Genomic DNA, 13,878 nt, shown 5'->3' on the forward strand with positions numbered 1-13,878 from the left:
TGTAACATTTTGTTTGTTTTACAGAATGACATGGCTCAGGAGGTAGAACGGTTGTTTCCCAACATGATGGTTGCTGGTTCGATCCCACAGTAATCATTCAACTCATTTATACATTTATTTTTCAATTTCAGTCTGCATTTTTACTTTCCAACACGTGAAATTCCGCCGTTTTGGTCAGCTTAGTGAGAACATGTAGGTTATCTATTAGAACTTTTCCCACATTTCCATTAATTCAATATTTGTTGTGGCATTTTTCCCATTGAAAATGAATGGACAATTTCAACGTCTCTCCCTATTGGTGGAAATTCCTTTGACATTTAACGCCACATGTACAATTCTGCTCATTCTGTGCAGAATGGTTGCTTGTTCAATCCTCAGTGGGTGAGGTTTCAACATTCATTCTGCATTTCAGTTCATCTTCGGCATTCGCACGCAATTTCGTTTCTTTCAAAAAAAAAATGCTAACAGTTATTTGTATTGTTTCACAGCTGCAAGCAAAACTATATAATCACGTTTGGCAACTCCTGCTTTTATAAATCTATATTTTTTGTCATGACATAATTACAGTATCGTAGCCTTGAATATCGTAGACTCGAGCATTCTGTTTTCATTTGTTTATTCAAGCCCACCTCCCCTTGATTTGAGACGTGAATGCGTTTGATGACAGCCTTTGCAGCGTATTTGCATACGATCCATCCCCTCTTGCATAGGAGGCAAAAATGAATAAAAATATGGCCAGGATTGTGACTCACGTTATGCAAGACTCACACTTAACCCACAACTGATCATCTTTTCAATTGTTAAGCTGCGTTATATGAATAAATCATCCAGGGAAAGACATTCGGACGATGCTTTACGAAAAGCGGCTTTATTTATCCATTTAATAACACCTCCATGATGACAATTTGTACAAGATACATCACATTCTAAAGTGCACAAATACTGTACAACGGAAAACGACTTAAATACGCAAGGGGTGGGGGTGGGGGTGGGTAAAGAAGAAATCACAACGTGTAAATAATTGAGAAATAAAGGAGAAAATAAATGGATTTTTTAAAAAAAAAGGGACATGCTTGTTCAAAGCCAACAATCACTATGCATGTTTCTGCTCAGGTATGTGAGAGGCCTGGGAAAATAACCTTGTGCAGCTTGCTTGGGGGGGCGCAACACTAAGCTTTGGCACCTTTAGAGAAAAGAGAAAACAGACATTAACAAGGAATGGAGAGCACTCAATTATATTTAGTTAAATAAATGACAGTCTTAGGGGCTTGTGTAGAATGCATAATAACCCATGCCTTTTGGGTTGTCCTTATTGTAATCCTCCGAAGTCAAGTCTTCACACTTGATGGTTGGAGAGTTCTCTGTGCTCGAGCCCCCGGGGGACATCCTGCGCCTCTTGCACACCATGGAATACACGCCAGAATCGCTAGAATCCACCGATTTCAGCGAGTGAGACGTCTCGATCCAGGTTGACGCCGACGGCGCGGTTTCTTCCTGCAGCTTGTCTTTCGCGGCCCCCAGCTGGTCCTCTGGGAAGGCCGGTGGACTCGGGCGAGGGGACCAGGGCAGGCCGGTGGTCATTTTACGCTGATAGGAGCTTCTGGTGCCCCATCCCGCGGCCATGGAGGCGAAAGCTGAATCCGGGTAGTAGCTGAGGGCGTGGGACGTCTGTAGGGAGAGCGGCTTGATGCCGTAGGACAGCAGACTACTGGTGGAATAGTCATTCTCATAGGACAGGTCCAGCTTGTTGGAGCCAGGCTGCTGCACCGGGGGGACGAACCAACGTTGGGCGGAGGCGGCAGCACTGGCGTCCTCACTCTGCGGGGACAGGAGGCTGTTGGTTTGGGGGACGGCCCGTTCGCTGCTGTAGAAGCGGTTCTGCGGCAGATTATTGACAAACTGGTCCTGGAAGAAAGGCTGCATGGCATAGCGAGCCCCGGGCACGATTTGGGTGGACCGGGGAGAGTCTGTCGGGGATGGAGTCAATCTGTCACTCTCTGGGGCTGTGTACATTCTGTGGAAATACAAAGCACATTTAAAACCGGAAGGCTGCGTCGAATAAAATGCAAGATACGCTCACGGGGGACACCTACGAGTCATAATTGTCCCGAAAGCCTTTCGCAAACGGATTGTGGTCAATCTTCAGCTGTGTGATCTGGGAGGAAACGGCATTTTGAGATCAGCGTCATAAACAATTCCATGGAAATTCATTTAAACGTGAAACTCTTACATCCGTGTTCTGGTAGGCGGTGACCGCTATGAACTGGTTCTCAGGGAAGGTGAAAGTTTGAGTCCGGGCCTCGTTGCTCATGTCCTCCACGCCGTCCTCCGTCACCTCCACAATGTGGAGTCGCGGCTGGTATTTATGAAGAGACTGCAAGACTATCATCTGCAAAAGCAAATGCAAGGTTGACATCTTTATTCCATTCAAAATTAAAAGCCTATCATAATATAGAATTAGCATTAAACCTGATTTTTAGGATATATTAAAATGAAGAAGGAACCAGCGTCCAACCTGTGTGTTGTTGTTGTTGGCCCCTTTGTTGTTGGTAAGCTTCAATTTCCCAAAAGAGATTTCTTGCCTCATCCAGTGCGCGCCGGTGTTTGGGGATTCAGGATGAACGTACATTTTGTTACCTGCAAAACGCACAAACGCTTTTTAGCACGAGCACAAAAAAAATGCTTGTTTAATTGTTGAAATGTTTTGGAGTATTAAGGTTTTAATTCTCAGCTGTGCGTTTTTTTTTTGTTTTTTTAAATGATGAATTCTTTATGTTAAATCATTCATTGATTTAAATTATTTTTGGAATAACTAATTAATGCATTTAATTCAACATTAAAAGCAAAAAAAATGAGTTTGTTATTTTAAAAGTATATATTGGCAATTCATGCACCACCATCACAACTATATTTTGGTGCAATTTAATCATGAAATAATTGTATTGTTGTTTCTTTTTTATTCCAGTCCTCATTTTCTTTTGCTCTTTCCAGTGCATTCATCTAATTTGCTACTTTTATTGTTTTAATTCGTTGAATTTTAAATATAAATGTACTGTTTTTATAATGTTGTGCAGCACTGTGGATACTTTGTCAAATGTTGTCCACCAATAAAGTGGATTGGACACATTATTGATTGAAATGTTCATATATTTCTATAAATAGATCGAATTTTCTGTTACCCCACCTTGCATATTATTGTCCGCTTTCCCGCAAGTGACCCACTTTCCTCCTTGAAAGCGCCAGTGGTTCGGGTCGGCCAGAACAATTTCTACAAAGACATTGTAATGGGCCGTGAGGTTGAGTCCGGTGATGTTGAAGCTCAGGAACGGGAACATCCGTCTGGCAAAAAACAACAGGGATTCAATTTTCAGTAAAAAAAAACAACAACAACAACAACAAAAAACAACAACATATTAATACGAGTAGCATAATAATTTGCTGAAATGTAAAATCGTAAAATTGGAGCGCTGTCATAACGAAAAATAATCAGTAACGAATTTTGGAACGTGCGCGTGTAATTATTACAATGTGTGGCTCGTGCGTAAAAGTGGTAAAATATCATAAAATGTTTTTGCTTACCTGCCCTGTTTGGTAATGATCATCTCGGTCTGGTGCCGGTGGAACTTGAGCCAAAGAGGCCGGTTGCAAAGATACACCTGCGCCCTCGGGCCTGCGCCGGAACCGGGCAGAGCCATCGAGCCGATGCCTGTTCCGGGATAGGAGGGATACAAGCAGCCGGGACCCTGGCCGAACTGGTACCCCCCGCTGCTGAACTGACTCCGGGCGGTGCACACGGTGGGAGAGGAGAAGCCGGTGGGCGGCAGGACCGATCCGTAGTGGAGCGAAGCCGGATACCTGGACCCGGTGGTGCCTGTGTACACGGAGCCGGTTTGCCCTGCGTACGGAAACAGGGAACACGGACTTGCCATGTCGGAACTCGCCTGAGAAGACGAGATGAAATACCGATCAGAACCGAGTTCGTCTAAGTTGTACCGCCGCCCACTGCTCAGCTCGTCCTCACCGAGCACCGGGGAGCCTTTCCTCCCGTCGGGCCCGGTTTTAGTGAAGGTGTCCCCGTCTGGGTCACCAAGCATCCCGTTCCCCACGGCGGTCAGGTACTTTTTGGGCGCGCTGTTGGACTCTGCGTCCGTCCGGTCCACTTCTTGATACTCAAGTTGTGACGCCGGCCTCGGGCTGTCGTTGACGCTGTCCGAGGAGGAGAGGTTGTAGAAGGTTTTAGGGAGGGAGCTGGGGAGGATGTTCTCCAACTGCATGGTTCCACAAATTTAAGAGTCCGGTGGGTCAAAGCGAGGCGCCCTGCTCGGTTGTGGGACTGCACGCCTCCCTCCAGAGTCAGTGATGGGAGGGGTTTGAAAACCTTTCTTCTCTCCGATGATCTGATGGGATGGACATCTGACTCTCAGAGGCTCTTATAAGATGAAGTCCTCTGCACAGCAAAGGTTGGAAGCGTGAGGGGAGGAGCTTGCGGGGGCTCCGGCCCTCTTCATAGCCAATGGCTGCGCTGCTTGCGCCAATTCAATTTAAAATCAACACTCTTGTTTCTTTTTGTCTTTCACATCCTTAGATGAACACCAAATCCTTAGTTTGAAAAAAAGTGCATCAGGGTGCTCGAGTTCATGCCGAATTCCGCTTAATATTTGGTGTAAAATAAACAAACGGGAAAATTGTGAAAAACTGGAAGCGCGTCCAAAAGCTTTATATTTACCACCTTGCTCTCACATGCTCCTACTCATGTCCCGCTTACACTTGAGGCCACCAAGTCCACGCAGTAACAGTTTACACCCACTCCAAAGGAAGGACACGCATGGAGACCTTCCTTCCACCCTCAGCAAGCACCGAGAAAAAAAAATCATCACATGTGCGCCTTGTTGCGCATAATTGCTCGCCGTAGTTCCGTCAATATGGGCTTGGAAAAAGTAATTAAAATTCAAATACATGCTTTTTAGTGCATGCAGAATTAATCATTTCTGTATTGAATTAATTCTATTTTAAAAATGCACACATGTACAAGTGAGTTTGAATCATTTTGTAACTACAACAATAACCAAAATATGTTGGAAGCGTGGTGGTGGCCTGCTCGGATTAATAAAGATAATTTTTTAATTAAAAAAAAGGGGGGGTGGGGGAGGAAGATTTTTAAAAAACTGAACAGAATTGCCTTTGTTTTTAATTCCAAATCGATTACCAAGTTAATACAAACAGGAAAATAAATTAAAGGTAGAAACAGACCAAGATAGTAAAAATGTTCATTCTTGTCTTGTAACCTTTTCCTGTATTTAAATGCATTAAACAAAATATGAAGTATACATATTAGTTGTATCATGTGTGTATTGTAATTTCCTACCTCAAATCGTTCTGATCGCGTACCACCGCGAATGGAGGAGACAGCGACCCCCAGCGGTTATTTAAGGTAACTGCCGACATATCAGTATACCGCAGTCACGGAGCACTTTTCTTACCCCGTTAACTCACCTTGCATCATTTTCAGCTAAAAGTGAACTTGTGACCGTGCGTGTGTGTGTGTTATTAGAAAGGAGGCGCGGGGGTGGAGATGAATTTGGGGAAAACGGGGAGAGAAATCTGTGAAAAGCAGAGGGGAGGATCTCGGCTGGAGGCAGATTGGCTCCTGCCATAAACGGGACTTGAAAGCTGGCTGCCGGACCATCAAGGGACCGGAGCTAATTGCACAGCACACCGACTGTCAATCAAAAACGGAGACCCTTCCCGAACATTCAACAACGCAGACAAAGCAGCGTCTCCGATCCGATTTGAATGTTTTGACTGGTCTCTCGGCATAATGTCTCACTTCTCCGCAGCGGTGTGCTGATTTTCCCAAATTATTATCTTGCCTCCCTCTTTGCAAACAAAGATTCCCTCAGAGAATGAATACGAATATCTGCACACCTTGAAGTGAAGTCATTGTTACTTATTTGCTGTTCCATTAATGAGAATTGCAGGTGAATTCTGATATTGGCAACAAATGTGTATATTTAATATTGTACTATATTAAAAAATACGACACAAATAAACAACACTTCCACATACAGAATCTCGTAAAACGTTAGCTCAGTGAGCATGGAAAGGATTAACCCAGGGGTGTCTAAAGTGCGGCCCGGGGGCCATTTGTAGCCCGCGGTACAGTCTAAAAATAGAATTTATCAAGTAAAAAAAAATAAAAATAAAAAAAGGAAAAAATCAGCAGTAATTTTACAAGAGTAAAGTCAAAATACCACGAGAAAAAAGTTTTAATCTGACCACAAAAAGCCACAATTTTACGAGAATGACATCGTAATATTATGAGGAAAACGGACGCAATTTTAGCAGAAGTCATAAAGTTGCAATATTAAAGAAAAAATATTAACGACAAAGTTCATCATTTGAGACGCAAACAAAACAACAAATAAAGTTGGAATTTTTGGGAAACTGGGTTGCGGAAAATGTTACAAACGTTACGAGAATAAAGTCAAAATATTATGGGAATAAAGTCGTAATTATGAGAAGAAAATTTACTTGTTACTAAGTTGAAATAGTTGGGAATAAAACAACAACAGCAGAAATGGAAAAACAGCTGTAATTTTATGAAAATATGGCAAAAAATAGTTTTTTTTTTAGACAACAGAGTCGCAGTTTTATGAGAATAAAAGAGAGGAAAAATAATTTCATTTTAGTAGCATAGTGTTGAAATATTCCAAAAAAGACTTTCTTAAATAGTTGCATATTATAAAACAAAAAAAAAGACAAAAACACAAAATAAAGTTGTAATTTTTGGAAAATTAGGTTGGAAAAAAAGTTATAATTCTATGGGAATAAGGTCAAAATATTACGTTTTTTGTTATTATTGTAACATAACTTTTCCAGAAAGTTGTTTCTTTGTTTTGTTTGTTTCTCCTAATATTACAACTTTTAAAAAAAAAAACATATTTTAGCCTTGAATATTTCAACTTTACACCTTTTCTCTCTTAATATTATGACTTTTCTCTTTTAAAATGTCATCCTTATCCTTGTAAAGTGACTTTTTTTCATTTTTGTTCTCGCTCTTGTTTAATCCTATTTTAAGAATGTGGCAAAAACCGATTAAAAAAAAACAAGTTTTGTGTGTAAACGTCACCATTAAGCAATCTTGCGTCATTAAAAACGTGCTCTCAGTACAACAGAAAGCCTTTTATTTGTCTTATGTTGTTAGACAATCAACCGTGTCAAAGGTGAAGAGAAGAAATAAGGTGTGTGTAACAGAGTCGAGCATTTCAAACATAAGCTGTCACATACTTACTTAATGGCCCCCTCACTTATCAGCACCACAACCGATGACTGATGTGAAGTTAACATCTGGCTTTCATGACCCGCCTTTTGCGATGTGTCGCGTAAAACCCGCTACTGTACTCACTGATTACTTTGCGAGCGATTATCACGCTCCACCGGATGACTCGCCGACCGGAACGCGCGACGGCAGCATCATTGCGCGATTACGAGCGCCATCTGAGGTATTTTCCAGAACGACCCCGAAGACTCAGATGCCTGCTGAAAGCTAAAAAACAAAATAAATGTGATTTACAGGCCACCTATAAATAAACTAATTCCAAATGAGGTGGATGTTTAAGTCCGACTCATAAAGGAGCTCCCACTTGTGACCTGTCAGCGTGTTTCTTGACCACCTATAAAAGTCCTAGTGGGTCTGAGATGACCCTCTCTGGCCCTGGGCCAGGGCCCGCGCGACAGGGGAAGGGAAGTCCCACCATATTGTTGTCAGAGTAGATCATCAACAGAACACATGAAAGGAATACATTCCAGGGTTTATGGGCCAAGGTGGCCGCCGAAGCCTTTGCTCAGGACAGAATTCATGTACCCCATTGCAAGGATTAATAACGCGAGTCTCATTAGAGATCCTTGCCACCGAGACCCCTGGAGGGAGCGGTGCTGGGAAAAGAACCAAGAGCAATGTGTGCCACGCCAGACCCGCGCTCCTCAGCAAATCATCATCCTGGAGAACATCTTTATTGGAGAGAATTTATCTCGCGGGTTCATCAAAGATGGCCTCTTGTATGTGTGGGAGGACGGCTGGCGTTCCATGAAACCAAAGGCATCTTGTTGTCGTCCTGAGGATGGAACGCAATTGATTTTATTTGGGGGCGTATTGTTCATTTGCAGCATGTTCTCTTACTGCTTATGCTGACAAAAAAATGATTGTTTCTTCAGTTTCTTGTTCATTTGAATGCCTGATACAACTAAAGGTACCTTTGTTAGGACAAATATAACAATGACAACAAAAACAGCTCACGAGAGTTACATTTATTGGCAGTGCAATGCTACAGCTATACATGGAAGAACTTCAGCGATTTTGGTTGTGATCAAGAAAACCATGGAAGTTGCTCGATATCAGCTCTTCAATTCAACTCTTATGAGCTATATTTGCTATCATCGTTATATTTGTCCAAACAAATGCACCTTTAGTTGTAGCAAGCATTAAAATGGATCAATAAACTGAAGAAACAAGGGTGGCCTCATCATTTTGTATAAATACACATCTGTATGAAATTACTCAGGCACCGAGTACATGTACTAGAAGTGGGTGGATCAATCCATATTGATACCAATGGTAGGATCAGTATGGGATTGATACTAGTGTGATGAGGTTGGCATTTTTCAGTTCTCGTCTGTTTATTTTCACAAATATTTGTGGTTTTTTGTTGTGTTGTTCAAGTGTATTGTGTACAATATGAAATGTATAATAAGATTAATCACTGTTTTTGAATTAATTAATCATGATTAATCCCCATTGGCAACTATGTCCAAAATATGCCCATTTTTACTGTATTTAATGAAGAGAAAGATAAATGACAGCACAGGATGATGTATATTCGTATGTATTAACGGCTCCAAATGAACTGAATATGTCAATCAAGCTAGAAAATGCCGCACACGTCTAAAAATCTAATAGTAGCCCAACATTTGAATCACACTTAAAACCGTGTTACTACGAGCAATGAGGGGCAAATGGGCTTGTTTTCAGCGTATTTTCCATCATGCTTAGATGTAACAAATTGTACATCCGAGTTAAGAGTTACGAAGTGAGTGATAAGAATATCCACTTCATGTTTTTCTTTATCTTCCTGTTTATTTGCACACACACACACACACACATGCATTATAAAGTGGTTTTTGTGATGTTCGGAGTGTCCCTAAAGGCATCTCACGTTCTTGTAATGAGGAAGTGTCGTTCCCAGGATGAACAGACGAGAGACGTGTGTGAGTTGGAGACGCATACATTATATGGCGTTGTACTGCTGTTTTGTGTTCAGGTTACAGTGAAGTTCGAAAAGAGCATCAGACTCCGTGTGACTGCGTGGGGATGCTCCACGGTGCTTCCGCGTCTGTCGGCGTAACGCAGGTGTGCTTTCTCTGGTGTGCATGCGTTATTTACGCAAAAAAATTCAAAGCATTTCATGAAATAAAGGAGTTACCGCCCTATTTTTGACAGCCCTTAGCGTGTTGGCCACACAGTCATTCATACCTATGGCACGTGAATGGTTGTTTGTCTATATGTGCCCTGCGATTGGCTGGCGACCAGTCCGAGGTGTGCCCCGCCTCTCGCCTGAAGTCGGCTGGGATAGGCTCCAGCATACCCCTGCGACCCTGGTGAGGATAAGCGGCATTGAAGGTGGATGGATGGATGGATGTTGACAAACATAAGGAATAAGTACTTGGACACGGAAGGTTTTTAATGAGAGTCATCAGTAGTTTTTGCTTTTCTTGACTTATTTTGCATTATTGACTCTCGGTCAAAAATTTGTATGTATTACGCAACTTCTGTACTGAATCGTTCACTTATTCACCCCTGCTACCGCTCGCTAAATTGGCTCACTGCAGTGTTACTCGTGTTGAAGCGGTGGGGTGAGGTGTCACTACACCTGTAAAGTAGTTCTTCAGCATAACAATGTTGATAACCGTCACGGTTAGTGACAAATAACAATGGTAATAACAATGAAGCTGTAGCTTGGTTAATATGCAGGTCACATCTCATAAATGGAGCATTTTTGGCGTTTTTGGGAGGTTTTTCAGAAGGCATTATCGGCGGAATAGGTGCGTCCCATTGTGTGTGTTCTTAGCTGCCGTTTTTCATCTGGATTTATGTAATCAGAACGCACAGAAAAGAGAAAGACGTGTGTTCGTGTCTCACATAACGATTGTGGATGATGGGCAAAATTCCAACAAAAGTGCGGTTTTCATTTAAGCCTTGTCTTCAGACTTATCCACTGATTTTGGATCAACATTTGCAATAGAAGTGTTGTAACGTATCAGTTTCAGTTTCCGTACCGCTCTCCGGGTTGCTTTAATTGCGATCGTTCATGAGCGACAAAGGAAGCTAACAAGCTAAATACAGTCGTTGACCATCGTCATGGTTTCCCACAGAGCCGACTCACCAGAAAACACTGCCCCTAGCACTTTGGCCAAGAATTGCACGGCACACGCTCAGTTCCGACCCAGAACTTCGAAAGGGTCGTGACGGCAGAAGAGATGGCATAATGACTACCCAGACGTATAAACTACCTGGAGCGACAGCAGAAGGATAAAAGAGCCGCATGGATCTTCTCCTTGCCTCAAATCAACTCTCCTTTCACCTTCCTGCCTGAGGTGCATCACGGGTGCTTGACAAAAACTCGAGTTTCACTGACTCAAAACTGCTCGACGTAGACTCCTCGTGAGTGCTAGACGACAACTGAAGTTTCACTGTCTTACAGGTGCTCGACCAAGACTCGAGTTTCACTGACTCATGGGGGCTCCAACACAACTCGAGTTTCAATGACTCACGGTTGCTCAATGAAGACTCAAGTTTCAATGACTCATGAGTACTCGGTGAAGACTTGAGTTTGACTGTCTCACGGTTGATCAATGAAGACTCGAGTTTCAATGACTCATGAGTACTCGGCGAAGACTTGAGTTTGATTGTCTCACAGTTGCTCAATGAAGACTCGGGTTTCAATGACTCATGAGTACTCGGCGAAGACTTGAGTTTGATGTTCTCACGGTTGCTCAATAAAGACTCAAGTTTCAATGACTCATGAGTACTTGCCGAAGACTTGAGTTTGACTGTCTCACGGTTGCTCAATGAAGACTTGAGTTTCAATGACTCATGAGTACTCGGCGAAGACTTGAGTTTGACTGTCTCAGTTGCTCAATGAAGACTCGAGTTTCAATGACTCATGAGTACTCGGCGAAGACTTGAGTTTGATGTTCTCATGGTTGCTCAATGAAGACTCAAGTTTCAATGACTCATGAGTACACGGCGAAGACTTGAGCTTGACTGTCTCACGGTTGCTCAATGAAGACTCAAGTTTCAATGACTCATGAGTACTCGGCGAAGACTTGAGTTTGACTGTCTCACGGTTGCTCAATGAAGACTCAAGCTTCAATGACTCATGAGTTCTTGCTGAAGACTTGAGTTTGACTGTCTCAGGGTTGCTCAATGAAGACTTGAGTTTCAATGACTGATGAGTACTCGGCGAAGACTTGAGCTTGACTGTCTCACGGTTGCTCAATATAGACTCAAGTTTCAATGACTCATGAGTACTCGGCGAAGACTTGAGTTTGACTGTCTCACAGTTGCTCAATGAAGACTCAAGCTTCAATGACTCATGAGTACTTGCTGAAGACTTGAGTTTGACTGTCTCAGGGTTGCTCAATGAAGACTTGAGTTTCAATGACTCATGAGTACTCGGCGAAGACTTGAGTTTGACTGTTTGCCTTTTTTGTGTGATATGTGGGAATTACTATTTATTGTTTATCCTTTGGATTATTCAAACTGCTGATCATTCAAATTGGTAACCTGGTACATGTTAAACACAGGAAGTGACCAAATCATCAGTAATTGATGGAGACATGGAGAAGTGGTAGAGTCAAATAAACTCTGCTTCTTCTTACTCCTTTTTGGACGTGCTGCATTGCTGCAAGTGTAAACATATGATGTACTTCAATGTATTTTTTTTTTCGTTGGTTCGAAATGAATTAACGCATGACCATCGCCATCACATGCTGTGATAAGTAGTATTTTTGTCTAGTTTAATTCTTCAGCAGCAGCCTCTTTCTTTATAATTTCAATTCACCCTTTTCGGACTTGCATAGTATAGAATAGGAGCTTAACATTTCCTCCCAAAGAGAATACATCAATGTGAAATATATTCATGTTTGATGTCTTTTGTGGGTTATTTCACATTTCATTCCAGCAGAGCAAATTATCATGAAATAGGAATCTTCTCCATCTGCAACCAGTCAGTGAGTGAGACCCACGGGAACGCTCTCTCTATATGTTTGAACCCATGGAAATACATGGAAATACATTGGATTGGATGTTTGCGTCATATTGATATGTGAATACCACTGTGCTGTATCTCAGCGTGTTGCGGCATGCATGCGTGCCGGCGTACATGCTTGTCTGGCGGCTCAGCGAGTCTGGGGCGGCGGATTATGGCAAATATGTATCTTGGGAGATGAGGCCCGATGCTTTTGTGATGCGCATGTTTCAGGGGGCAGTGATAATCCACTGTGTTAAGACAAAAGAGAGAGGAAAAGAAGCCACACTGGCGGCATTCATGGAAATCGGATTGAAGCTGCACTCACTGTATTTGAATCCTCAAGGCATGATAACATGATTTTTGGATTACTGCATTAGAAAGTGTCACCAGGACCAATGGGAAAATCAGCAAAAAACACAGCATGGAGTTGTTGGTACCTATGATGTTCTTCTATGATATTCTATGCACTTTGCCCTTAAAGTATCTCCACATGTTACTGTAGTTTTGAAGCGAAATAACTTTTATTGCAAAGCTCAGCCAAATAAATACAGTGGTACCCTGATTTTTGTTATTAATTTGTTCCAAAAGTTTGGACAAAAAACAAAACAGGCAATTTTTCCCAAATGTAATCATGTAAATCCAGTTAATCTGACTCAGACACCCAAAAATATGAACAAAAAATACATTTTGTCAAGAATAATTATAGTTTTACATGCAGAAAACAAAGCAAAATAATTATAAATGACGATTATACGCAACTTATTGTTGATGCGGATGTCTCGTACATCCTGGGGAGAGGAAATTGAATTTTTTTTTTTTACCATCTTTATCAAATTGCTGGCAAGCGGGCGGAGGGGACATATCTTATAATTTTCACTCATCTTGCTGTCCTCTTTATTCGTACTGTTTAACTAGGCCGTACGGTGGTCTAGTGGTTAGCATGTTTGGCCAACACAGTAACAATCTGAGATCGGGAAGACCTGGGTTTGATTCTCAGTTGGGCATTTCTGTGTGGAGTTTGCATGTTCTCCCCGTGCATGTGTAACATTTAAAATCTACCCACATTTCGATTTAGCATTAGTATTTAACATTTACATTCACACTTCAGATTTAGATTTTCCATTTCATTTCTACCTCAAATGTGAAGAAAATAAGCTAAATGTGAGAATAGTGGACAAAATATTCAAAATATATCAGCTTAAAAAAATGTGACTGAATTTTTGCATTAGGCACCCCGTATGTGTTTACCTGACGCACTGCCATTTTGAGAAAACCAAATCCTGGGATAGTCACATGACGGTCACATGGGACAGACACGAAGCTCTATCGGGCTCGTTTTAGGACGTTTAAAGTGACACGCCTTTCACTGTGCGTTCATGTTTATGCAAGCATTTGCTCAAATAAAGGCCTTGCTTCAGATAAATGCTTGGTACTTTCTGCAAAAGAGTAAATGTAAATACTTTATAAATCCTTTCCAATTTCACATAACGTATTGTGACACTGCTGTTATCTTTCAGTAACACTGTTGTCGTGTGTTTAAACTCATAGGCCCGCCTCTCACCCTCACCCC

At 42.0% G+C, this 13,878-nt stretch overlaps 1 protein-coding gene across 3 annotated transcripts; it reads right to left on the reverse strand.

The window, feature by feature from the left end:
- Positions 1 to 733: 733 nt before the first annotated feature.
- eomesa (eomesodermin homolog a) lies at positions 734 to 4,723 on the reverse strand. 3 transcript variants are annotated; one of them, XM_054764817.1, is made up of 7 exons: positions 3,580 to 4,723; positions 3,185 to 3,339; positions 2,516 to 2,637; positions 2,231 to 2,389; positions 2,094 to 2,155; positions 1,296 to 2,014; positions 735 to 1,183 (listed from the first exon to the last, which is right to left on the reverse strand). In XM_054764817.1, exons 1-7 carry the CDS (start codon positions 4,272 to 4,274, stop codon positions 1,170 to 1,172), a joined length of 1,926 nt encoding a protein of 641 aa, XP_054620792.1. In that variant the 5' UTR covers positions 4,275 to 4,723; the 3' UTR covers positions 735 to 1,169. The 3 variants fall into 3 exon arrangements, with proteins under 3 accessions (XP_054620791.1, XP_054620792.1, XP_054620793.1); XM_054764818.1 differs by having other exon boundaries at positions 735 to 2,014; positions 3,580 to 3,941; positions 4,022 to 4,162; XM_054764816.1 differs by having other exon boundaries at positions 734 to 2,014.
- Positions 4,724 to 13,878: the final 9,155 nt, after the last annotated feature.

This window comes from Dunckerocampus dactyliophorus, chromosome 20, assembly GCF_027744805.1.
Source record: "Dunckerocampus dactyliophorus isolate RoL2022-P2 chromosome 20, RoL_Ddac_1.1, whole genome shotgun sequence".
NCBI classification, from domain to species: Eukaryota; Metazoa; Chordata; class Actinopteri; order Syngnathiformes; family Syngnathidae; genus Dunckerocampus; species Dunckerocampus dactyliophorus.

What these genes read in the sequence shown, in the direction of transcription:
- eomesa (XM_054764816.1), bottom strand. Translation starts at nt 4,274, where the DNA reads ATGCAGTTGGAGAACATCCTCCCCAGCTCCCTCCCTAAAACCTTCTAC. An exon ending in CCAACAACAACAACACACAG is followed by an intron (nt 2,390 to 2,515) that starts GTTGGACGCTGG and finishes TTGCTTTTGCAG; the next exon opens with ATGATAGTCTTGCAGTCTCT. An exon ending in CCGCCTACCAGAACACGGAT is followed by an intron (nt 2,156 to 2,230) that starts GTAAGAGTTTCA and finishes GTTTCCTCCCAG; the next exon opens with ATCACACAGCTGAAGATTGA.